Raw genomic sequence first — 24,953 nt, forward strand, 5'->3', positions numbered from 1 at the left:
TAATCGAAGTTATTATTACCCTAAATCCTTTAACAGATCACCTACCTTAGTCTATGTCCTTCAGACTCAACTTTAAAAGAGAATACAGTTACAATGTCCTCATTCCTCCGACATAAATGACCGACTCAACTATAAAAGAGAATACAATGTCCTCGATATAAATGACAGCACATACAGTGAGGCTTGTAACAATCAAGGGGAAAGGAGGTACCACTAAAAACTGTCTACAATCTGAATTAAATGAAAATACTGGGACTTCCCTCGTGGCACAGTGGTTAAGAATCCACCTGCCAATGCAGGGGACACAGGTTCGATCCCTGGTCCGGGAAGATCCCACATGCCACAGAGCAACTAAGCCCGTGTGCCACAATTACTGAGCCCGTGTGCCACAACTACTGAAGACCACGTACCTAGAGTCCATGCTCCGCAACAAGAAGCCCAGACACCACAACGAAGAGTAGCCCCCACTCACCACAACTAGAGAAAGCCCGTGAACAGCAAGGAAGACCCAACACAGCCAAAAATAAAATTAATTAACTACATTAACGCACCCATTCCACCGGATGTCACTTACTCTCTGATGGGAACGAATCCTTGTTCTACACCACTACTAAGGATATCTAAGAAGGTCTAATAATTATATTGTACCAAGAAGTAATTCGGGGTCTACTCACAGTGAAGCCAGATGGCAGCACTCCACCAACCACTAGGGTCTTCAGCACTCTTCCCCATCATCCGTTTTCAGCTCTAGTGAAGGAAATGAGCAGCTGTGTCAAGGCCAGTACAATACTTACTAGCTCTGAATTGTCAGGACACAAAAGACCAACAAGAGGGAGCTGGTTTCCAGAGTTTGGCTTTATTTTGCAGTACAGAAATCATTTGGAGCCATTGTGAGACAGACATCATTGAAGCAGAGGCTCTGTCAAATCAATACTGCGTTGCAGCAGCTTGGTCCATTGAAGAAGCCACACCTGGGATACAAAAGAAGCTTCTACGTTTACCTGCTTTATGATAGTTTCTTTCCCCTCTGCTCTCATCAAATTTATTAGATTAAAACACCGCACACAGGCTTCCTCCAAAATGACTCTCAAAGTCTGGAGTTTGGTTAGAATTGGAGGCCCACATAAACCCAGCTTGTGGCTATGCTGCCTGGGCACTGTTCTAACACTTGATGTAAATGTAAAGGGGTGGGGAGGAGTGAGGGATACTGTCCCCAACGATGGAACATTCGATTCCATATCTCCTTAATGTCAAGAGGACAGATGGCACGCAAACTGTACTGACACAGCTCTTGAGCAGCAGAAGCTCATAACTGCAAAGGCTACACTGATTAAAAGATACAAATACTGTATCAAGTTCTCTGTATCAGTATCACAATGTTTTAAAACTGATCCTTCACTAGAAAAAACAAGCCAGTATTGGTTAAATTGAACAGAATGTGGGAACCTGCCAATTCTGAAGAGCCACTCCATGAAAACAAGTTAATACATGATATTAGAAAGGGGAAGAATATTTACTGGTACAGTGCTCTGCAATCTCTCAGCTTTGATTACAAAAGCAGGCCTTACAATATTGATTTCATACAATATGCATCATTTGCCAAATTTTAAGTTTGTCCTAATTAGATGATAACATGTACTGCTGTTAGTCTTCCCCATAGATGTCATTTTTCTTGCGCTTCATTTCCTCAAAGTCAAACTCGGATCCCATCATCCTCTTATAGATGTCCTTAATGTCATCACAGGTTGTCTCAAAGTGAGTTGTCGCATCATATGTACGGGATATAAAGATCTGGAAATGAAAGTCACAAAGACCTAAGACTATTTAGTGATGTCTCCCAATAAAGCCTGGTAATTACCCTTTTCAGATTGCCACTCACCTGGCTTTCTGTTCCCAAATCTTTTGGTACAAGGAGGTCACTGATGCTTACGAATCTGGAGGGGAAAAAGAATTAAGTAAGCAGGGAAGTTGACACGCCCACTCACCGCTTTGCCTGAAATTCAAAACCCAGGCTGGTAAGAGATGATGGCTGCTCTCATTGTTCTCATGGGGTTCTGTTCACCATGGAGCCAAAGGCAATCCTGGGTTTGAGCTGCTATAAATGAACACATCACTTACTTCTGCTCAATTGGTTCCAAGAGTTCCAGAGCTGGTCTGATTTCTTTCTCGGGCTCCTTGGTCTCCACGGTTGTGCTGGCGATGGCAATGTACTTGCCCTGTGCGGCCACATTGTGTGCGGAGGAGATCATGCAGACATAGATATCTGCAAGCAAGCAAAGCCACCTCACTGCCAGGGTCTTTAAACCTTGGGCCTGTGTGTGCACTCAGTTTCACCCATACTTCATTGAGGTGTGAGTTAAAATTACTTGGAACAGACTGGATATTCTAAGATTAAGTTTTATATGGAGACAAACAAGGTCATACATAAAATATACAAATATTCAGCAACTCTTAGCCTACTGGAGATGAAGGATTTATGTGGCAGTGAACGGTGGACGGGGAGATGACATTCTCTACCCAGATGTCACAGCTCACTGTGGAAACCTGTCTTCCTCTCTGAACCCTGCATTTAGAAAGGTTTTGAATAGCTAAGATAGGATTTATTTAACTACTGATTTCTCATTTTTTAAGCAATATAAAATTGCAAACACAATAAGCTATTCTTGAGTTGGCATAAGCTCATAGTAATTCCATAGATTCTACTTGTCTGTATACTACTAGTTAACTACGTAATTTCCAATATAAGAGATAATTACTAATTACTGGGCTCCCTTTACTCTTTTTACACTCTCCCTGACCCTGAGATCTACTTGGGAACCCTTGAAAGATTACTTTCATCTGTGTCTCTTAGTTCTCATAATAATCTTCTGTGATTTCATCTCTTACATGGAAAAAAAAATTAAAAGCTTTAGGGCTTCTAACTGAAAGGGGGGAAAGCTAGTGGATGAAAGAAAACTGGTTAAAGCAAACAGATTAGGAATTACGATTTCAGAGCTAAGTCCTGATCTTTTTTTTTTTAATTTATTATTTATTTTTGTCTGCGTTGGGTCTTCATTGCTGCACGCGGGCTTTCTCTATTTGTGGCGAGTAGGGGCTACTCTTCGTTGCAGTTCACAGGCTTCTCATTGTGGTGGCTTCTCTTGTTGCAGAGCACAGGCTCTAGGTGCGTGGGCTTCAGTAGTTGCGGAGCGTACGCTCAGCAGTTGTGGCTCACGGGCTCTAAAGTGCAGACTCAGTAACTGTGGCGCACGGGCTTAGTTGCTCTGTGGCATGTGGGGTCTTCCCAGACCAGGGATCAAACCCGTGTCCCCCGCATTGGCAGGCGGATTCTTAACCACTGCGCCACCAGGGAAGTCCTGCTAAGTCCTGATTTCAATCAGAGAAACCAAAGTTGTTTTCTAGCGCACTGCTAAAATCAAATACAAGTATTAAGTTGACAAATCATGACACAAAAGCAGTGCTGTCATCAGCTCAAAGTAACAGTGAAATCAGGTCAACTAATAAGCATAAACCTCCACAAGGCACACAATGTTCAAACCAGGCAAGACTGCCTGCTCATCCAGTCCAGCCTCTCAGTTCTACAGAAGAAGAAATGGAGGCCCAAAGAGTGGGGGGTACAAGTCCAAGGCGGGGCTCCTAGGCAAACGTTTCCATTTCAAAGTGATGACTTAGGATCTCTATGAGCTAAAAGGGATACATCACATTTTATTTTCCATATGTAAACTAGAGTCTCTTCACTATAATAGAGCAGATAAAATTTGGAATTCCTACACACATCTGCTTATCTTCAAAACTGACCTGACTTCCGATTGACTTGGTTCTGTGGAATAATGATCTGGCAGGAGTTGGCATCATTGGTGTTCTTGATGGGATGGCTGAGGATACAGATGACTCTGATCACCTGGCCCACTTTTTCGACTCGATCTTTCACGTAGCTGGGATCACAGATGAGCTGCTTACAGCGAGCAATCTGTAATAAAACATTAAAGACTTTCTAATGGGTATAATGATGCCATCGTTCTTGAACATCACCTGTTATCTTCAAGTTAACTGTAGATAATTAGTGAATTATAGATAACTATTAAAACTAGCTTTGCCGACAATCCCTATAAATTCTCCTGGAGCAAATCTATAAATTCTAAATCTTATTGAAATATTAGGAAAAGTGTGTTGCATGGTTTTCAGACACATAAGTTTTAAAACTGGGCAGAAGAGGGTTAAAATCCTTGCTCTACCCAACCTCAAAGAGGTTGTTGTTAGGATTAAATGAAACAGTGTATTTAAGGAATGTCATTATATGTAAATGGACCCAGTGAAAAGTAAATGGTCTATAAATAGTTCTTTCTAATATTAGAAACAGACCATAATCTCTCCTTTTAAGACTATACTTACTAAGTAAAACTTAAGTTGCAAGATAAATTATGTATTATATTATAGTCTTCCTCTTTATATCAAAGCCCTGAAATGTCCTAAGAGGAAGCAGTTGCCTGAAGCAAAGAAAAATGGAATGAATAAAAAGAACTTTGAGATATCAGATTAAGACATTTATCCCTATTCCTAAACATCTACTATGTGTATGCTGGAAGCACAATGTAGTTACAAAAGACCTACAACAATAAAGGGTCAGATGGCCAGCTAGTGAGTGTAGATTATATGGTCTGAACCCATAGAATACCATCAGGAATCCCCAAATATATATATATATATATATATATATATTTTTTTTTTTTTTTTTTTTTTTTTTTTGCGGTACGCAGGGCAGAGCACAGGCTCCGGATGCTCAGGCCCAGCGGCCATGGCTCACGGGCCCAACCACTCCACGGCATGTGGGATCTTCCCGGACCGGGACACGAACCCGTGTCCCCTGCATTGGCAGGCGGACCCTCAACCACTACACCACCAGGGAAGCCCCCAAAATATTTTTTTACACATAGTTTTTCAGTTTCTTTTTTGAACGGTTCCATTTGTAAAAGTTGATGGTTCATGAAATATGGTCTGGCTTGCAGACCAACAGCACTGGCACCATCTGAGAGCTTGCAAGAAAATGCAGACCCACCACAGACCTACTGAATGAGAAACATGTACTCTGACAAAATTAACAATTTACATTCAATTCAAATTTGAGAAACACTGCTCAAAACTCCACCCGGCCAGTTCCTTGGCTAAACCCAAAATAAAATAATGTTAACAGTAATGATTAACATTACTAATATTTAATAATAATAAATTAAATAATAAAATAGTATTGGCCAAGCCAATACTATTCAACCAATAAGTTATGTGGTACATATAAAGCTAAATTTAAATGAAAATTTGGGAGACAGACACCAACCCACACTACATATATAATACTTACCATTTAGAGCTCATTCATAATTTCTGTTTTAGTCTTAAGCAACAATCAACACAACAGAAAATATTAAACATTATAAGTTTTCAGTCATTATGAATACCAAGTTACCATAAAGAAAACATACATGGTGTGAAATCTAGGATCGATGTCCATACCAAATTTAGTACTTATTAAACAATAAAGTTTTCTTTACAAGAATATAATATTTCTTAAATTGTAAAAGCTACTTACCTCTCCTTCAGATTTTACACCAATCACTTTTCCATTTTGCATAATGATTTCTTCAATTGGTTTATTCAGCATGTAGGTACCTCCATAAATAGCACTTAGCCTAGCAAAGTATTTAAACTATAATTAGTAATTATAATTGTAATTATAATCAATCAGTAATTTATAATTTCAACTACTAAAGTCTCCTTTCTTAGATTTTAATGAGTTACAGGAAACATGTATTTATTTGTTCAGTTTCCTTCCAGACGGCATTAGTTTAAGTCATAAAAGCATCAATTCTAAAACAGTCAAAACCATGTAATGATGTCTCACATTCGTAGTTATGAATATCAAGTGCAAACAAACCACACTGACCAGTAATGGAAGAACAGCTTGTAAGTCTAATCCTCCTGCATATTAAAAATTAAGACTCTGAACAACCAAAAATCTATCAGAAAGCACACTGGACAGTGAGTAAAAGCAGGCAGAAACTAGACAAGAGACTTGAAGGAAGCAATTGGATGAGATCTTCATGTGGTTTGTATGGCTCTTCCCCTGACAGAATGACCTACCCAGTCCTTGTAACATGGGACAGCTAGAACAGAAGCAAAAAACCTGCAGTCTTACTGATTTAACATGCCATAAGATAGAGTTTGGGGCTGTATGAGGAGATAAAAATTGTGGGAGAAAGTCTTCCAAAATGGGGAGCAACCAAATTATAAAATCTCTTCAAATCCTTAACTAACTCCAGAAATGCTTGTACACAGGAGAGAGACTCCAAGGAACCCAGGAAAAAGCAAAAGCTAAAAGGCAAAAAGACTTGAGGAGAAACTACAGCTACAGGCCTTAAGGACAAATAAGTTTGAAGTTTGAAACTGCCATATTAGAGGAACTTGGTACATACCTTGGGCTTTCCAATGAAACCCCAGAGGACCACACCTCATGAAGGATTCAGCCAAAGACAAAAGACCCCCCACCTACAAAGTATAAAATCAAGTCTCCAAAAGTTCAAGGTGAACAGCCAATAGTTTAACTGCCAACTCAAAACTAAAATCAATACTCATCACAGAAAGAATCCACCATCTCTACAATATACCAATCAGTTATGTCCAATATACAATCAAAAATTACTGGACACATGGAAAAAAGTAAAGAGGAAGAGTGATCAAAACAAACAGATGCCCAGATTACTGATGCTAAAATACGCAGGGAGTTAAATGCAGCTACTACGAATATGTACAAGGACAAACATCCTTGTTCAAAGATCTATGTTCAAGAACGTTATAGGAGAGAAGTCAAGAGGGCAATGTGGGAAGACACGGAGTTAGCGTCTCCCCAGAACTAGGGCGGCTGCTGGGCGCTGGTGGGGGACTCTGACCCCCAAGGAGACAGAAGGAACTCCATAATGAACGAGTAGGATGTAAGGGGACCGAGGGGGGAGGAGAAGTGGAGGCCAGACAAGATCAGCCCCTGAGTCTGGGGAGATCAGGAGAGGCAGGTGGGAGGGAGTCTCCAGGAAGAGCGGGAGAGCAGTGGAGGGCGACTGCCCCACCTACTCGGGCACGGGGAGCTCCCAAGCCGGTTCCCCCAGCTCCAAAGCACCATCCAGGCCACATGTGTCCTGGGGGGCACAGAAAGGAGGCCAAGGGGAGTACCTGAGAGGCAAGCGGGAGAGGCCCTCCAGAGGAGTGGGTGAGGAGCAGAGGGTTACTGTCACCCCGTGCACTCAGGCACGGGGAGCCTGCTGAGCTCCCAGATGAGGTCCCCTGCCCTCTGAGACCAGGGGTGGGGAGCACGCCTGGGCCCCTTCTGTTCCTTGAGCCTAAGCCCCACCCCTCACAGCCCCCAGGGCCTTTTCCAGTCCTGTGGGTCCTGAGCATTGGCCCCACCTACCACCCAAACCTCACCCTTGCTTAGGCCCCGCTCTCCACAGCCAAGGACCTTCCCCCCGCCCCCCGCTTTTTTTTTTTCCTTTTCCCTCCTCCTCTTTTTCACTATTGTGGTACTGATGTACCTTCTGGTTGTTGATTCATCTTTATTTTTATTTTTACATTCTTTATAATACATCTGTTAGTTTCCTAGTCTAATTTTACTTTTTATTTTGTTATTTTTTCTTTTTTGCCACCCCACGCGGCTTGCGGGATCTTGATTCGTGAGCCTGGGGTCGGGTGGAAGCTCCTATGGTGGGAGCTGTGAGTCCGAACCACTGGACTAACAGAGACCCTCAGGCCCCAGGGAATATTCACTGGAGTGAGGTCTCACAGAGTTCCTCATCTCAGCACCAAGACCCAGCTCTACCCAATAGCCTACAAACTCCAGTGTTGGAAGCCTCTGGCCAAACAACTAGTAAAACAGGAACACAAGCCCACTAATTAAAAAAAAAAAAAAAAAAAGGGAGATGGCAAAAAAATGTCACAGATGAAGAAGCAAGGTAAAAACCTACAAGACCAAATAAATAAAGAAGAAATAGGCAATCTACCTGAAAAGAATTCAGAGTAACGATAGTAAAGATGATCCAGAATCTCAGAAATAAAATGGAAGCACGGATTGAGAAAATACAAGAAATGTTTAACAAAGATCTAGAAGAACTAGAGAATAAACTAACAGAGATGAACAACACAGTAACTGAAATGAAAAATACACTAGAAGGAATCAATAACAGAATAACTGAGGTAGGAGAACGAAAAAGTGAGCTGGAAGACAAAGGTGGAAATAACTGCTGAGGAGCAGAATAAAGAAAAAAGAAAAGAATTGAGGACAATCTCAGAGGCCTCTGGGACAACACTAAACGCACCAACATTCGAATTATAGGGGTCCCAGAAGAAGAAGAGAAAAACAAAGGTCTGAGAATATATCTGAAGAGATTATAGTGGAAAACTTCCCTAACATGGGAAAGGACATAGTCATTCAAGTCCAGGAAGCACAGAGAGTCCCATACAGGATAAACCCTCAGAAAGACACACCAAGACACATATTAATCAAACAAACAAAAATTAAATTCAAAGAAAAAATATTAAAAGCAGCAAGGGAAAAACAAAAAATAACATACAAAGGGATCCATCCCCATAAGGTTATCAGCTGATTTTTCAGCAGAAACTCTGCAGGCCAGAAGGGAGTGGCAGGATATACTTAAAGAGATGAAAAAGAAAAACCTACAACCAAGATTACTCTAACCAGCAAGGATCTCATTTAGATTTGATGGAGAAGTCAAAAGCTTTTCAGACTAGCAAAAGCTAAGAGAATTCAGCACCACCATACCAGCTTTACAACAAATGCTAAAGGAACTTCTCTAAGCGGGAAACAAAAGAGAAGAAAAAGAACCACAAAAACAAACCCAAAACAATTAAGAAAATGGTAATAGGAACATACATATCAATAATAACCTTGAATGTAAATGGATTAAATGCCCCAACCAAAAGACACAGACTGGCTGAATGGATACAAAAACAAGACCCATATATATGCTGTCTATAAGAGACCCATTTCAGACCTAGGGACACATACAGACTGAAAGCGAAGAGAAGGAAAAAGATATTCCACGCAAATGGAAATCAAAAGAAACCTGGAGGAGCAATACTCGGGATCAGATAAAATAGACTTTAAAATAAACACTGTTACAAGAGATAAGGAGGGACATTACATAATGATCAAAGGATCAATCCAAGAAGAAGGTGTAACAATTATAAATGTTTATGCACCCAACATAGGAGCACCTCAATACATAAGGCAAATACTAACAACCATGAAAGGAGAAATCGACAGTAACACAACAACAGTAGGGGACTTTAACAACCCACTTACAAATGAACAGATCATCCAAAATGAAAATAAGTAAGGAAACACAAGCTTTAAATAACACAACAGACCAGACAGACTTAATTGATATTTATAGAACATTCCATCCAAAAGTGGCAGAATACACTTTCTCCTCAAGTGCACATGGAACATTCTCCAGGATAGATCACACCTTGGGTCACAAATCAAGCCACAGAAAATTTAAGAAAACTGAAATCGTATCAAGCATCTTTTCTGACCACAATGCTACTGGAAATCAATTACAGGAAAAAAAATGTAAAAAACACAAATACATGGAGGCTAAACAGTGCACTACTAAATAACCAAGAGATCACTGAAGAAATCAAAGAAGAAATAAAAAAACACATAGAAACGAATGACAATGAAAATACAATGACGCAACACCTATGGGACGCAGCAAAGCAGTTCTAAGAGGGAAGTTTATAGCAATTCAATCTCATCTCAAGAAACAAGAAAAATCTCAACAATCTAACCCTACACTTAAAACAACTAGAGAAAGAAGAACAAAGAAAACCCAAAGTCAGTAGAAGGAAAGAAATCATAAAGATCGGAGCAGAAATAAATGAAACAGAAATGAAGAAAACAATAGCAAATATCAATAAAACTAAAAGCTGGTTCTTTGAGAGGATAAACAAAATTGATAAACCCTTAGCCAGACTCATCAAGAAAAAGAGGGAGAAGATGCAAATCAATAAAATTAGAAATGAAAAATCACACAACTGACACGGCAGAAATACAAAGGATTATAAGAGACTACTACAAACAACTATATGCCAATAAAATGGACAACCACGAAGAAACGGACAAATTCTTGGAAAGGTACAGTTTTCCAAGACTGAACCAGGCAGAATTAGAAAATATAAACAGACCTATCACAAGTAATTAAATTGAAACCGTAATTAAAAATCTTCGAACAAACAAAAGTTCAGGACCAGATGGACTCACAGGTGGATTCTATCAATCATTTAGAGAAGAGCTAACACCGATCCTTCTCAAACTCTTCCAAAAAACTGCAGATGGAGAAACACTCCCAAATTCATTCTACAAAGCCACCATCACCCTGATACCAAAACCAGAAAAAGATATCACAAAATTATAGACTAATATCACTGATGAACACAGATGCAAAAATCCTCAACAAAATACTAGCAAACAGAATCCAACAGCACATTAAAAGGATCATACACCATGGTAAAGTGGGATTTATCCCAGGGATGCAAGGATTCTTCAATATACACAAATCAATCAAGGTGATACACAACATTAACAAATTAAGGAATAAAAACCATATGATCATCTCAATAGATGCAGAAAAAGCTTTTGACAAAATTCAACACCAATTTATGATCAAAAACTCTCAAGAAAATGGGCATAGAGGGAACCTACTTCAACATAATAAAGGCCATATATGACAAACCCTCAGCAAGCATCATATTCAATGGTGGAAAACAAAGCATTTCCACTAGGATCAGGAACATGACAAGGATGTCCACTCTTATTCAACATAGTTTTGGAAGTCCAAGCAACAGCAATCAGAGAAGAAAAAGAAACAAAAGGAATACAAATTGGAAAAGAAGAAGTAAAACTGTCACTATTTGCCAATGACATGATACTATACATAGAAAATCCTAAAGATGCCACCAGAAAACTATTAGAACTAATCAATGAATTTGGTAAGGTTGCAGGATACAAAATTAATGCACAGGAATCTCTGGCATTCCTATACACCAACAACAAAAAACCAGAAAGAGAAATTAAGGAAACACTCCCATTTACCACTGCAACAAAAAGAATAAAATACCTAGGAATAAACCTGCCTAAGGAGGTGAAAGACTTGTACTCAGAAAACTATAAAACACTGATGAAAGAAATCAAAGATAACACAAACAGATGGAGAAACATACCATGTTCTGGATTGGAACAATCAATATTGTGAAAATGACTATACTACCCAAAGCAATCTACAGTTTCAATGCAATTACTATCAAACTACCAATGGCATTCTTCACAGAATTAGAAGAAAAAATCTTACAATTCATATGGAAACACAAAAGTCCCCGAATAGCCAGAGCAATCTTGAGAAAGAAAACGGAGTTGGAGGAATCAGGCTCCCCGACCTCAAACTATACCACAAAGCTACAATAATCTAGACAGTATGGTACTGGCACAAAAACAGAAATATAGATTAATGGTACAGGATAGAATGCCCAGAGATAAACCCACACACATATGGGCACCTAATTTACGACAAGGGAGGCAAGAACATACAATGGAGAAAAGACAGCCTCTTCAGTAAGTGGTGCTGGGAAAACTGGACAGCTACATGTAAAAGAAGGAAATTAGAACACTCCCTAACACCAAACACAAAAATAAACTCAAAATGGATTAGAGACTTAAATGTAAGACCAGACACTATAAAACTTTTATAGGAAAAACACTCTTTGACATAAACCACAGCAAGATTTTTGACCCACCTCCTAGAGTAACAGAAATAAAAACAAAAATAAACAAATGGGACTTAATTAAACTTAAAAGCTTTTGAACAGCAAAGGAAACCATAAACAAGACAAAAAGACAACTTTCAGAATAGGAGAAAATATTTGCAAATGAAACAACAGACACAGGATTAATCTCCAAAATATACAAATAGCTCATGGAGCTCAATATCAAAAAAACAATCCAGTTATAAAATGGGTAAAAGACCTAAATAGACATTTCACCAAGGAAGACATACAGATAGCCAAGAGGCACATGAAAAGATGCTCAACATCACTAATTATTAGATAAATGCAAATCAAAACTAAAATGAGGTATCACCTCTCACCAGTCATAATGGCCATTATCAAAAAAAGCTAGAAACAATAAATGCTGGAAAGGGTGTGGTGAAAAGGGAACCCTCCTACACTGTTGATGGGAATGTAAATTGATACAACCACTATGGGAAACAGTATGGAGGGTCCTTAGAAAACTAAAAATAGAACTACCATATGACCCAGCAATCCCACTAATGGGCATATACCGTAAGAAAACCATAATTCAAAAAGAGACATGCACCACAATGTTCACTGCAGCACTATTTACAATAGCCAGGACATGGAACCAACTTAAACATCCATCGACAGATGAATAGATAAAGAAAATGTGGCACATATATACAATGGAATATTACTCCATAAAAAGAAACGAAATTGAGTTATTTGTAGTGAGGTGGATGGACCCAGAGTCTGTCATACAGAGTGAAGTAAGTGAGAAAGAGAAAAACAAATACTGTATGCTAACACATATACATGGAATCAAAAAAAAAAAAAAAAAGGTACTGATGAACCTAGCTGCAGGGCAGGAATAAAGAGGTAGACATAGAGAATGGACTTGATGACATGGGGTCGGAGGGTGAAGCTGGAGAGTAGCATCAACATATATACACTACCGAATGTAAAATAGTTAGCTGGTGGGAAGCAACAGCATAGCACAGGGAGATTGGCTTGGTGCTTTGCGATGACCGAGAGGGATGGGATAGGGAGGATGGGAGGGAGACTCAAGAGGGAGGGGATATGGGGACATGTGTATGCATATGGCTGATTTGCTCTGTTGTGCAGAAGAAACTAACACACTATTGTGAAGCAATTATACTCCAATGAAGATTTAAAAAAAGAACATTATATATTCGTGAAAGTCAAAATGAATAAACAGAAAATCTCACAAGAAAAATGAAAACTATATTTAAAAAATGAAAATTCTAGATCAGTTGAAAAATATTTTTTAAAAAATTAAAACTCACTGAATGTGATTAACAGCTTACTGGAAATAACAGAAAAAGGAACTAGTGAACTTAAATGAACATGCATTACCCGATATGAAACATAAAGAGATAAAACAAAGAAAAAAATGAGCAGAGCCTCAGTGACCTATGGCAGCGGTCCCCAACCTTTTTGGCACCAGAGACCAGTTTCATGGAAGACAATGTTTCCACAGACCAGGGGTAGGGGGAGCGGGGGTAGAGTTTGTTCAGGTGGTAATGTGAGTGATGGGGGGGATCATTCAGGCGGTAATGCGAGCAATGGGGAGCGGCAGATGAAGCTTCGCTCGCTCACCCACCAATCACCTCCTGCTGTGTGGCCTGGTTCTTAACAGGCTGAGGACCTTTACCAGGGGTTGGAGACCCCTGAACTATGGAATAATACCAAGTATCTAACATACAAGCAATCAGTGTCCCAGGGGACAAGAGAGAAAATGAGACAGAATATCTGAAGAGGATAATGACTTTAAAATTCCCAGCTTGATCTAAAAAATTAACTTACACATCCAAGCAGTTCAGCAAATCCCAAGCAAAACCACACCTAGGCAAATCCTAGTTATACTCCCAAAAACACAAAGAAAATCTTGAAAGCAACCAGAAGAACAAAAAACAAACAAAAAACAAAAACACAGAAACAACTATTTATTACAGTTGACAGCTAACTTCTCATAAACAAAGCAGGCCACAAGTGAACAACAGCTATAAAGTTCTGAATAAAAAAAAATCTTAAGCCAACAAAAGTCCTTCAAAAATGAGGGTGACTTAACACTTTCAGATAAAAATAAAAGCTGAGAGAAATCATCAACAGTAACTACAATAATGCCAATGAAAAGCTGAAGAGAAATGACAACAGATGGAAACAAGAATTTATAAGAAAAAATGAATAGCATCAAAAATGGTAAAATTGTGGACAAATGATTACATTTTTCCTTCCCTTCATTTCTTTAAACTGACTGTTTAATGCAGAAATTATAATGTTGTATTGTGGGGTTTAATAAAGTATGTAGACATAAAATACAGGCAACAACAGCACAAAGGAATAGTAAATGGGATGAGATTGTTGCAAAGTTCTTACAGTTTATGTAAAGAAGGACAGTATTAACTCCAAATAACTGTGATAAATGAAGGATGATATTATAATTTATGGAGTGAGCACTAAAAAATTAGAAATGAAAAGGCACAGCTAAAAATTAAGATGAAAATATTTGATTAATTCCAAAAAAGGAAAGAGGAACCTGGGGGGGGAGTCAGGGGGAGGGGGGGAAAACAGCAAAACAACAGATCTAATCCCAACCATATCAATAATTATATTAAACATAAATGACTAAAAAATTCCATTAAAAGGCCAAGGTTGTCACATTGGATAAAAAAGCAATATTCAACTATATGCTGTAAGAGACTCACTTTAAATATAAAGACACAGAGGGTTTAAAATCAAAAGGATAAAAAAAATTGTTCAAACAGTAAACAAGTTGGTATGGTTATATTAGTATGAGACAAGGAAGATTTGGTGTAATCAGAAATTAGTATCACCTAGTAAAAGAGCTTTAAATGTCTGAAGTACAAACTGACAGAACTAAAGTAGGAAACAGATAAATCCACAATCGTGGTATAAGAACCTCTCTCAGCAACAGAACTAGAAAAAGAATCAGTAAGAATATACATTTGAACAACTCTATGAGCTACCTTTCTAAAACATGCATGCAGAATTCTTTCAAGGGCATATTCACTAAAACATATATTTGGCCATAAATTATGCCTTAATTAATTTCAAAGACTGATAATTTACAAGTTTGTTCTCTGACCATAATGGAATTAAATTAGATGTCAGTACGGTATTTAGGGAAATCCTCAAATGTTTAGGAATTAGACACTATACTTTCAAATAACCCAAGGGTCAAAGAAAAAAAAATCATAGGAAAGATAGGGTACCATATTAGATGGTACATATTTAGAGGGAAATTTAGACCTTCAAATGTTTATGTCAGAGAAGAAAAGTATAAAATCAATTATGTTTCAACCTTAAAAACTAAAAGAAAAAAAAAACCCAAATATAAGTAAAAGGAAAAAATTAAGGTCAGAAATCAGTAAAATTAAAAATAACTACAAAGGAAATTAACAAAGCTAAAAATTTGGCACTTTGAAAAGATTAATAAAATTGATGCAATCCCATCAAGAAAAATTATAAACTATCCAACACAAGAATGAAGATGGGAACCTCACTAAAGATCCTATAGACATCAAAAACATAATAAAGAAATATTATGAACAACTTTTTGTCAAAAAGTTCAAGAACTTATTTGAAATAGTCAAATTCCTTGAAAAACACAACTGAAAATAAGAAATAGTACATTTGAACAGCCTTATTTCTATTAAAAGAAAATGAATTAACACTCAAAAGCCTTCCCATAAAAAAAGTTCTACAGGTCCAGATGGCTTCATTGGTCAATTCTATCAAACCTTTAAGCACAATACCATTTTTCACAACCTCTTTCAGAAGACAGAGTAGGAGGAAACTCTTCCAACTCATGTTATGAGTCTATTAAGCCCTGATACAAAAAAACAGACAAGAATATTACAGGAATTATAAACCAGTATCTATCATGAACATAGGCACAAGAACTCATGTGTGAATGTACACATACAAACAGGCACACACAAACGCATACATACACACACATATATGCAAATTAAATCCAACAATAAATTAAAAGGAAAATACATCATGAATAAGTAGTGTTTGCTCTAAGAATGCAAGGTTAATTTAATATCCAAATATCAATCTATAAAATTCACAATAGCATAAAGAAAATATGCATTATTAACTCAATGTCAACACCCATTCATAATAAAAATTCTCAGCAAGCTATGAAAATGGAATTTAATCTGACAAAACTGCCTATTAAAAAAAACATACAGAAAACATATTTAATAATAAAATACTGAAAACATTCCCCTGAAGGCTGGAAACAAAGCAAGAATGTCCATCTTCATCGCTTCTATTCCTCATTCTTCTGGAAGTACTAGCCAGTTCATAAAGTTAAGAGGGTAAAAACACAAAGGTTGTATAGGAAGAAGCTAATCTCTCTATTCACTGATGATGTAACTGTGTACAAGGAAAATTCTAAGAAATCTATAAAACTAATAGAATAAGTGCAAGGTCACAGGAAGTACAAAAATCAATTGTACTTCTGTATATAAGCAGCAAACAACTTTAAATAAAATTGAAACTTTCATTAACAGCAGCATCAAAATAACATATAATACTTATGAATAAGTTTGAACCAAAAAAGTGCTGGATCTCTACAATGAAAGCTACAAAATATTGCTGAACCAAAGAAAACCTAAATACATGGTGAGAGACAGCGTTCCCGTACTGGAAAACTCAATGTTATTAAGATAATTCTCTCCCTAATTGATCTACAGGTTTAACTCAATCCCAACTAAAATCACAGCAAATATTTTTTTCAAGACACTGACACCTTCTTCTAAAATCTATGTAGAAATGCAAGGACCTAGAATAGACAAACCAATTTTGAAAAAGAACAAAGTTGAAGGATTTGTATTACCTGATTTCAAGACTTATTATAAAAAACTGTAATAATCAGGATGGTGTAGTAATGGAATAGGAAAAGTAAATAGATCATTGGAACAAAATAGGCATGTGTATATGGCCAACTGATTTTTCACAAAGGCACCAAGACAACTTTACAACAAATGGTGCTAGAACAACTAAATATCAGTACAGAAAAAAGTGAACCTCAAGCCTCACCTCACACACCAACATGATTTCAGGATGAATCACAGATTTAAACACAAAGCTAAAACTATAAAGCTTCTAGAAAAAGACATAGGAGTATCTTTGTGCTCCTGAGGTAGGCAAAGCTTCTTAGAAACCAAAAAATACTAAACATTAAAAAAAAAACCCTTTGGTATATTAGCAAAATTTAAAACTTCTGCTTATCAGAAGACAAGCCACAGACTAAGAGAAACATTTATAATACATATACTGACAGAAGACTTCAGTCAGGATACATCAAGATTGCCTACAAATCAAAAACAAAAAGCCCAATCTTTAAAAAATGTGCAAAAGAAATGAACACTCACACCACAAAATTATATAAAACAAGTTCATGAAAAGATGATCAACATTAGTCCTCAGGAAATGTAAATTAAAACCATAATGAGATAGCATTTCACACCTACTTGGGTCGTTAAAATTAAGAAGACTGACAATACTAAAGGTTGGCAGGTATGTGGAGCAACCACAACTCTCACACACTGCTAAGTGAATGTAAAATGGTACAACCACCACTCTGGAAAGTTGTTAGGCAGTATTATCAAGTTAAACATATACTTGCCATATCAGCCAGCAATTCCACTCCTGGATATGTACCCAAAAGAATGACAACTGATGTCCATACACACTTTTACACAAAAGTTCATAGTAGCTTCATTCATAATACCCCAAAACGTTTTGAAAACTACCCAGATGTCCATCAACAGGACAATCTGGTATATTCACATAATTCACATAATGAAACATTACTCAGTATTTTTTAAATGAATTAACAGCACGTGCATCAACATGGCTGAATCTCAAAAACATTGTTAAGCGAAAGCCAGATAAAAATGAGTACATAGGGACTTCCCTGGTGGTGCAGTAGTTAAGAATCCGCCTGCCAATGCAGGGGACGCGGGTTCCATCCCTGGTCCGGGAAGATCCCACATGCCGCGGAGCAACTAAGCCTGTGCGCCACAGCTACTGAGCCTGCGCTCTAGAGCCCATGAGCCACAACTACTGAGCCCGTGTGCCACAACGACTGAAGCCCGCGCGCCTAGAGCCCATGCTCCGCAACAAGAGAAGCCACCGCAATGAGAAGCCCGTGCACCACAACGAAGAGCAGCCCCCGCTCACCGCAACTAGAGAAAGCCTGTGCACAGCAACAAAGACCCAACACAGCAAAAAATAAATAAATAATTTTTTAAGTAAGTACATATTATTCCTTTTATATAATAAAACTTCAAAAACAGGCAAAAGTGTTCTATGATGATAGGAATCACAAATGTAGCTGTTACAGTGCAAGGGTGGTGGTGATTATGAGGGGATACAAGGGAACTTCTGGAGTAAGGAAAATGTTCTACATCTAGATTGGAGTTTTGGTTACAAAGGTCTATATATATGTCCAACTCATTTTTTTTTAACCACAGATCTGTGGTTTCACTGTATATAAATTTTACTTCAATAAAAACAAAAAGCACCTCACCACTCACAGACAAATCTTGTCTCATTATTCACAACCACAACCATATCATAAACTACCGTTCAAGACGAGGTTCAGGATCAGTGAGGTTTTAGCACAAAGATTAAACATGGGCTCTCACCGTGCAAATCCTTGTGGCAGTTCTCCAAGGCCGTAGAGTGGATAAAGGTATGGGCTTTTGCCATATCTTGCCAAAGACTCACTGTAAAGTTTAATCCTATTAATGGTTTCACAACATGGTTGATCTAAATAGCTAGACAAAAGGAAATGACCATTAGAAAAGGGCTTTGGTTTGCATTCTTATATTCAATTTAAAATCTTTTTCTGAATGGATTTTAATTCAACATCTCCATATTTTATTTAAAAGGCTCTAACTCTAATATGCAGTTAGAACTTCTTCTTTAGTAGTATAATAGAGCTATATATTTGTTTTGTTAGAATTTCCACTCTGCAGAATTGGGAAATTCAGTGAAGAATTCCAAGAAAAATGTAAATCTAAAAACCAAAAAACTTACTCATCAGTTCTGTAAAGTGCCAGGGCATGACCAGTAAAATCTATAACATCTTGGCCCAGGTCAAATTTCTTATACACCTCTCGCATTGCCGTCTTCGTAGGATCAATGCCCTCAAAAGTTCTAGGATCACTCTCATCAAAGTTGGCAACATACACCAGGAATTTTCTGAATCGACGTTTTTCAAACAGCCCCATTAGGCCTAAAAAATAATTTTTCAAAAAGCACACACTCACAATAGGACACTGAGGAAAAGAAAATGTGAAAATAAAGTTTAAATATTTTATGTTATCTGAGGCTCTTCTAAGGCAATGTGCAATTTAAAATATGGGAGTTTGGACATTGCTTTAAAATAAACTGACAGTTTCATAACACTTTAAAATAAACTGTCATAATTACAATAGATCAGCTATTAAGCCTTCAATTTTACACTACAATTACAAGTAATTATAACCAGTAATTAATTAAATGCAATATGTATAATTATACCTCTTATTAGGTACAAGATAAATAAGACTTTGAAAAACTATTATTCATGAAGGCATCTATCTGAAAGTTTTTTTGACAACTCTGATCTGTACTCCAGCAACTGCCTAAAATTCTCAATGCACTTCATTCTTTTTTCTTTTTCTGTATGCTAAGATACACTCTGGTATTTAATGGAAAAGCAGCTTAGATACCAAGAACAATCTCTGACCTCAAAGAAATTTAGATGCTGATTATGCTGCCAGTCACTTTAATGAAGTCCTAGATAAGCAGTTCACTGCTTTTTACACTAAAAAGTAGATCAGGAGAAAGCTATGAACTACCACCTAAGAAACCCTCAGTTCTTCCTACTAGTCAGGATCCCTACTACCGTAGATTGCTGGTAGAAAGACAAGGTCAAAGGAAAAGAAAAATTTCTGGTTCCATCTCCGTCTTCCCCTTTCTTAAACCATACGGCTACTTTAAAAACAACTATAGCTTTAAAAATAAACGCTTAACCATTTCTTTTATATCTGTTGACAGCTGAATATTGTGATAATTTAAACATTATTTCCCCCAAGACTATAGCTGAAATCAACAAAACTGAAAATTAAAATGATCATGAGGCTATTCATGACAGCTGACTACATTTAACTTTTTAAATTAATATTTACAACCTAGCTTTAAAAAAATGGACAGACTGCATACACAGTAAAAGCATAAGGCTAAAAAGAAATATTCTATTACCACGCAGCCCCCTACTTAAGACACAAGTGTAGTTTCAGGGGAAGGTGTAAAACAGCCAAAGGAAACATGAGTCACCACTGCAACGCACTTACAACTTGGGGGTCAATCTGGTGGACACTGCCTGTTGGAACCTAAAGCTCTTACCAACAGTTTATTGTTGAGTTATCGCATAACTTCTCTTAAAATAAAAATGAAAATCTACTGTGTATTCTTAAATTCCCCACTCTTTCCCTCTTTTCATCTCCCTCCCTCCTCCAAGCCTTGAGCCTGACAGGGACACTCTCCCAGCGCAGTGGACTCCTGTCTCCCAGCACAGAGGAGATGCTCTAAGCTGCTCCTCCATCCCTTTATGTCAGAACCAGATACCAGTGCAATTACCAACATGTGAGAGACCCGGTGCTCATTCTGAAAAAGTCCTAATTTAACAAATTCAAATATTATTTCCTACCACGTAATTTTTATAACAGCTACTTCTATATGACGATGCCTTCCCTGGTCACCCTATTTAAACTAGTAGCCCCACCCTCACTCCCTCCTTTCATCTCCATATCCATCTGATACGTTTTTATATCACATTATATCACCATCTGAAATGCTTCTCCTTATTTATCTATAGCCAGTCTCCCACTAATGGAAGCTCCAAAAGGGAAAGCATTTTTGTTTACTTTTTTCCTTCTGTTGCACCCTCCCTACCCCCAAACCTAGAAGGGTACCTGGCATATAGCAAGTGCTCAATAAATATTCAATCCATATAATTAACATCTGATGGGACTGAATATAAAAGAAGTTGACTTATTCATATACTGGACATACAATATATAAATAAAATACTCAAATTATATGATAAAAGGACTAGAAAAAATCTTTTTCACAATTAGTCCATTGAGTTGTACCTTCACTCATTTCAAATAGTTTTACTTTTCCTTCATTCACTTGCACACTGAGGGTTATTTACCAAAAAAGACACTTATGTCAAGACTTTTACAACAGAATAAAGCTACAAAATCCAGAGCAGTTTCAATAAGAGAACAGAAAAAAGCGTTCCAATTAACAAACAGGCATAAGATTTGACAAGTGAATTAAAAAATAGAAAAATCAGAGTAGAATTTAACGTCACAAGAAAAGCACTAAAACATGGCACACAACATGTCATTCCAACAGTGGACCTAAGCAGCCTCACCCCAGTTCACAGCTGGGCTTTGCAGCAGGCACACCAACTCCTGACAGCCACAAGCCCTGAGATGTCAAAGGTGCTCCCGACAAACAGATGCCTCACAGCGGTAAGAGTGAGAACAAACAAGCAAGCTAAAGATTCAACCGAGGATACAAGATTTTGCTGGGCACGTTTCAAAGCTATTCATGAAAATGTCTCAAACTTCTCTGAACATAGTATCTGTGTTCAACATTACTCTAGAGGCCAAATATACTCCTCATTTATTTGACTAAAATAACGTGACCAATAAACAAATATTTATTGGAACCTTGAGGTTTTAGCTGGCATCATGACCTACCACAAGAACCAACAGTATATACAGCTCCTAAAAAAGCCAATGTAAACTTAGGCTACATTAATAGAAATATATTGTCCTAGGAAAGTAAAAGTCCCAAGGACACTGAGTGGGCAGACAACACTTGGAGTATCAGGTCTGGTCTGGCTCTAATTCTATTATATATAAGATAATCTTGGCAAATCAGAGAATTTCCAAAGAAAAGTGGCCAAGGGACCTAGACAGCATATTATATGAGAAACAACCACATGAACTGGAAATATGTAGCACGGAGAAAAAAGGAATTCCAGTGTACGTGACAGTTGTTAAAATATCTGAGAAGCTACGTTTATATACTAGATAGTTCAGAGGTTAAGAGTGTGGGGTTCTTGAGTCTGACAAATCTGGCTTCAAACTAGTTTTACTAGTCATGAACTATGCTGCTTTGGGCTCTTTCACACCTGTATACCTCGGTGTTCCCATCTGTCAATATAGATAATAGCACCACGTCTCAGAGGGTTGTAGTGAAGGACTATATAAAATAAACTTCGACTATACACATAAAATAATTAGTATATAAATGCCTGCACAAAATGTTAAAAAATGTTAGCTATTATTAAAAGCATAAAATAATTTGTTTTTATTTATCTTTCTTTTGAACTTCCCACCCTCTACACTTTTCCTACCCCATTCATTCATTCTGCCTAGAATTGTCTTGCCTGCCATTCCAAATTCAAAATCCTATCCATTAATATAAAAATAGTTGCTGATAAGGTAGTGATTGGTAAAAATTCATGAAACTGTATACTAAAATAGGTAAATCCTAGTATATGTAAATTAAACCTCAATAAATCTAACCTTAAGAAATACATACATTAATATATTTGCTTATTTTTGCAAAAAGAAACATAAGGAGGGTAAATCAGAAATAAGTAAAAATGATCACCTATCAGGGTGGAAAGAATGGAGTGGCAAAGATAAGACTCTAAATATATCTTTTAATATAATTTTGACTTTCAAGCCATGTAAATGTTTTACATATTTGAAAATACTAAATCAAAAACAGAAACATAAAACTGTTAAGTCCTTCAATTTTTATTAAATGAAGGAAGTGGCTGAAGCTATTAATATAGATAAGAGCTCAAAGAGAGAATAAAAATTTTAAATTACAAAACCACAAACTTTGTTTAAAAGAGTTCTACTCAAATTGCTGAACTCTTATTTCTATGAAAACACTTTATTTAAACTAGATGCACTGTCACTGAAAAGACTTTAAATGATTTCTAACCCATGATCACACCATGGACTCCCCTCCATTCATTCAGAAGCCATCCCTTCCCTTACCCAACTGTCACTCCCAACCTGGCTGCAATTATTAGTGCTATTTTTTACTTTCTGGCTTTAGTGTTTTTCAACGTTTTAGGCCCAATATTTTCTCCCCTAATAGCAAGAAGTAAATAAATGGAGTTAGAAAAACTGCCAAAATAACTTAAACTAGGTTTTTGTTTTCGTTTTTTTGCGGTACGCGGGCCTCTCACTGTTGTGGCCTCTCCCGTTGCGGAGCACAGGCTCCGGACGCGCAGGCTCAGCGGCCATGGCTCACGGGCCCAGCCGCTCCGCAGCATGTGGGATCTTCCCGGACTGGGGCACGAACCCGTGTCCCCTGCATCGGCAGGCGGACTTCTCAACCACCGCGCCACCAGGGAAGCCCTTAAACTAGGTTTTTAGGTGAGAAATTTTTTTTTTTTGGGGGGGGCTGCATTGGGTCTTCATTGTTGTGCACGGGCTTTCTCTAGTTATGGCGAGCGGGGGCTACTCTTTGTTGCGGTGAGTGGGCTTCTCATTGCGGTGGCTTCTCTTGCTGCGGAGCACAGGCTCTAGGCGTGTGGGCTTCAGTAGTTGTGGCTCATGGGCTTCAGTAGTTGTGGCTCATGGGCTCTAGAGCGCAGGCTCAGTAGCTGTGATGCATGGGCTTAGTTGCTCCGCGGCATGTGGGATCTTCCTGGACCAGGGCTCGAACCTGTGTCCCCTGCATTGGCAGGCAGATTCTTAACCGCTGTGCCACCAGGGACGACCCCTAGGTGAGAAATCTTTTCCAATCTTAATGCCAAAATAATTACTGGAGAATTTACTGACACTCTTCCTATTCTCCCAATGCAAACCTTTCCCTCCTCTGAACTCCTACAGCACCTACAAAACTTATCTACCCTTTAGATATACAAATTTACCCTTCCTTAAACTGCTCTGCATGGCAACAAAAACACCTTAAAGGATGGAAGGTTTTTTCTCAGGGTGTTTGCTATTTAAAAGACTCAGAATAAAAAATGTTAAGCAGAAATCTTTGATGAGCCAGTAGAGGAAATAATTTGGGGCAGAAAACAAAATCACTCCATATTTACTGGGAATACCTAGAAACAGAGATGGTGGATAATGACACCAGCACCACTTAGAGGATGAGTTCCACCAGAACAGCATGTTGGATAGAGTAGCAAAGGAGGTCAGCGTAGATGGGTGATGAAGTACACGGACTGTGCAGCAATCCCACCAGGGTTTCAATGCCATCCTCATTACCTATGTGATTTTGGGCCCGAGTTTCCTCATCTATAAAATGGAAACCCTACCTCACAAAGGGCTTCACAAGTCAAGTAAGAAAGCAAATGTGAAGTGTCTCTCACAGAGCCTAGCACAGGAAACAGTCCAAGAGACAGTGACTCTCACGAATTATTAATCTGAAAAGAGTATACTAGACCTAGGAAGGCTCAGCTTCACCAGCAACAGGCTCCATGATATAAAACTTCTCCAGGCTTCAGAAGGGCAGGAATTTCTGAACATCTTGTTTACTGAAGTACTCTCAACTGCCTACAACAGTGTCTGGCACATAACAGACACCCAATAAATCTTTGTTGACTGGATGAATGGATGGATGACTAATGCAGGGGACCTTAAATTTTATCTCTAAGATCCCTTTATGTTATAAAATCTTAATATTCTGAGAAAATAAAATAGAATTACTTACTAGATGCCAGGGCTTCTGCTTCAGTGGAAGGAACCTTGTAGATTTTTCCTCCCTTATAAACAAAGCTCCCTTCAGTCACTTTGAAATCCAGATAGCGAGTGACCTCTGTAAAAAGCAGCATCTTAACCAGCTGACCTGTAAGAGTCACATAATTCAAACTGTTACTTAAATCTTACTACTTTCAAAAATCAGCAGAAATAAAAGTACATTTACTAATACTAATGGCTTTCCAATTTTTTCTTAACACCATCCAGTAACTCCTAGAAAAGTCTCCAAAGCCATATTTT

The 24,953-nt window shown here is 37.9% G+C and overlaps 1 protein-coding gene across 2 annotated transcripts in view; it reads right to left on the reverse strand.

Moving 5' to 3' along the window:
* Positions 1 to 837: 837 nt before the first annotated feature.
* GDI2 (GDP dissociation inhibitor 2) overlaps positions 838 to 24,953 on the reverse strand; it is a 44,370-nt gene continuing 20,254 nt past the window's right edge. For both annotated transcript variants that reach the window (XM_067700387.1, XM_067700397.1), the window contains exons 4-11: positions 24,667 to 24,801; positions 18,955 to 19,153; positions 18,561 to 18,692; positions 5,585 to 5,684; positions 3,799 to 3,970; positions 2,119 to 2,263; positions 1,880 to 1,934; positions 838 to 1,791 (exon numbers count right to left, since the gene is read on the reverse strand). In XM_067700387.1, coding sequence (XP_067556488.1) covers positions 1,645 to 1,791; positions 1,880 to 1,934; positions 2,119 to 2,263; positions 3,799 to 3,970; positions 5,585 to 5,684; positions 18,561 to 18,692; positions 18,955 to 19,153; positions 24,667 to 24,801 — 1,085 coding nt within the window. In that variant the 3' untranslated portion in view covers positions 838 to 1,644. The remainder of the gene's footprint in view (positions 1,792 to 1,879; positions 1,935 to 2,118; positions 2,264 to 3,798; positions 3,971 to 5,584; positions 5,685 to 18,560; positions 18,693 to 18,954; positions 19,154 to 24,666; positions 24,802 to 24,953) is intronic.

This window comes from Pseudorca crassidens, chromosome 1 (genome assembly GCF_039906515.1).
Source record: "Pseudorca crassidens isolate mPseCra1 chromosome 1, mPseCra1.hap1, whole genome shotgun sequence".
NCBI classification, from domain to species: domain Eukaryota; kingdom Metazoa; phylum Chordata; class Mammalia; order Artiodactyla; family Delphinidae; genus Pseudorca; species Pseudorca crassidens.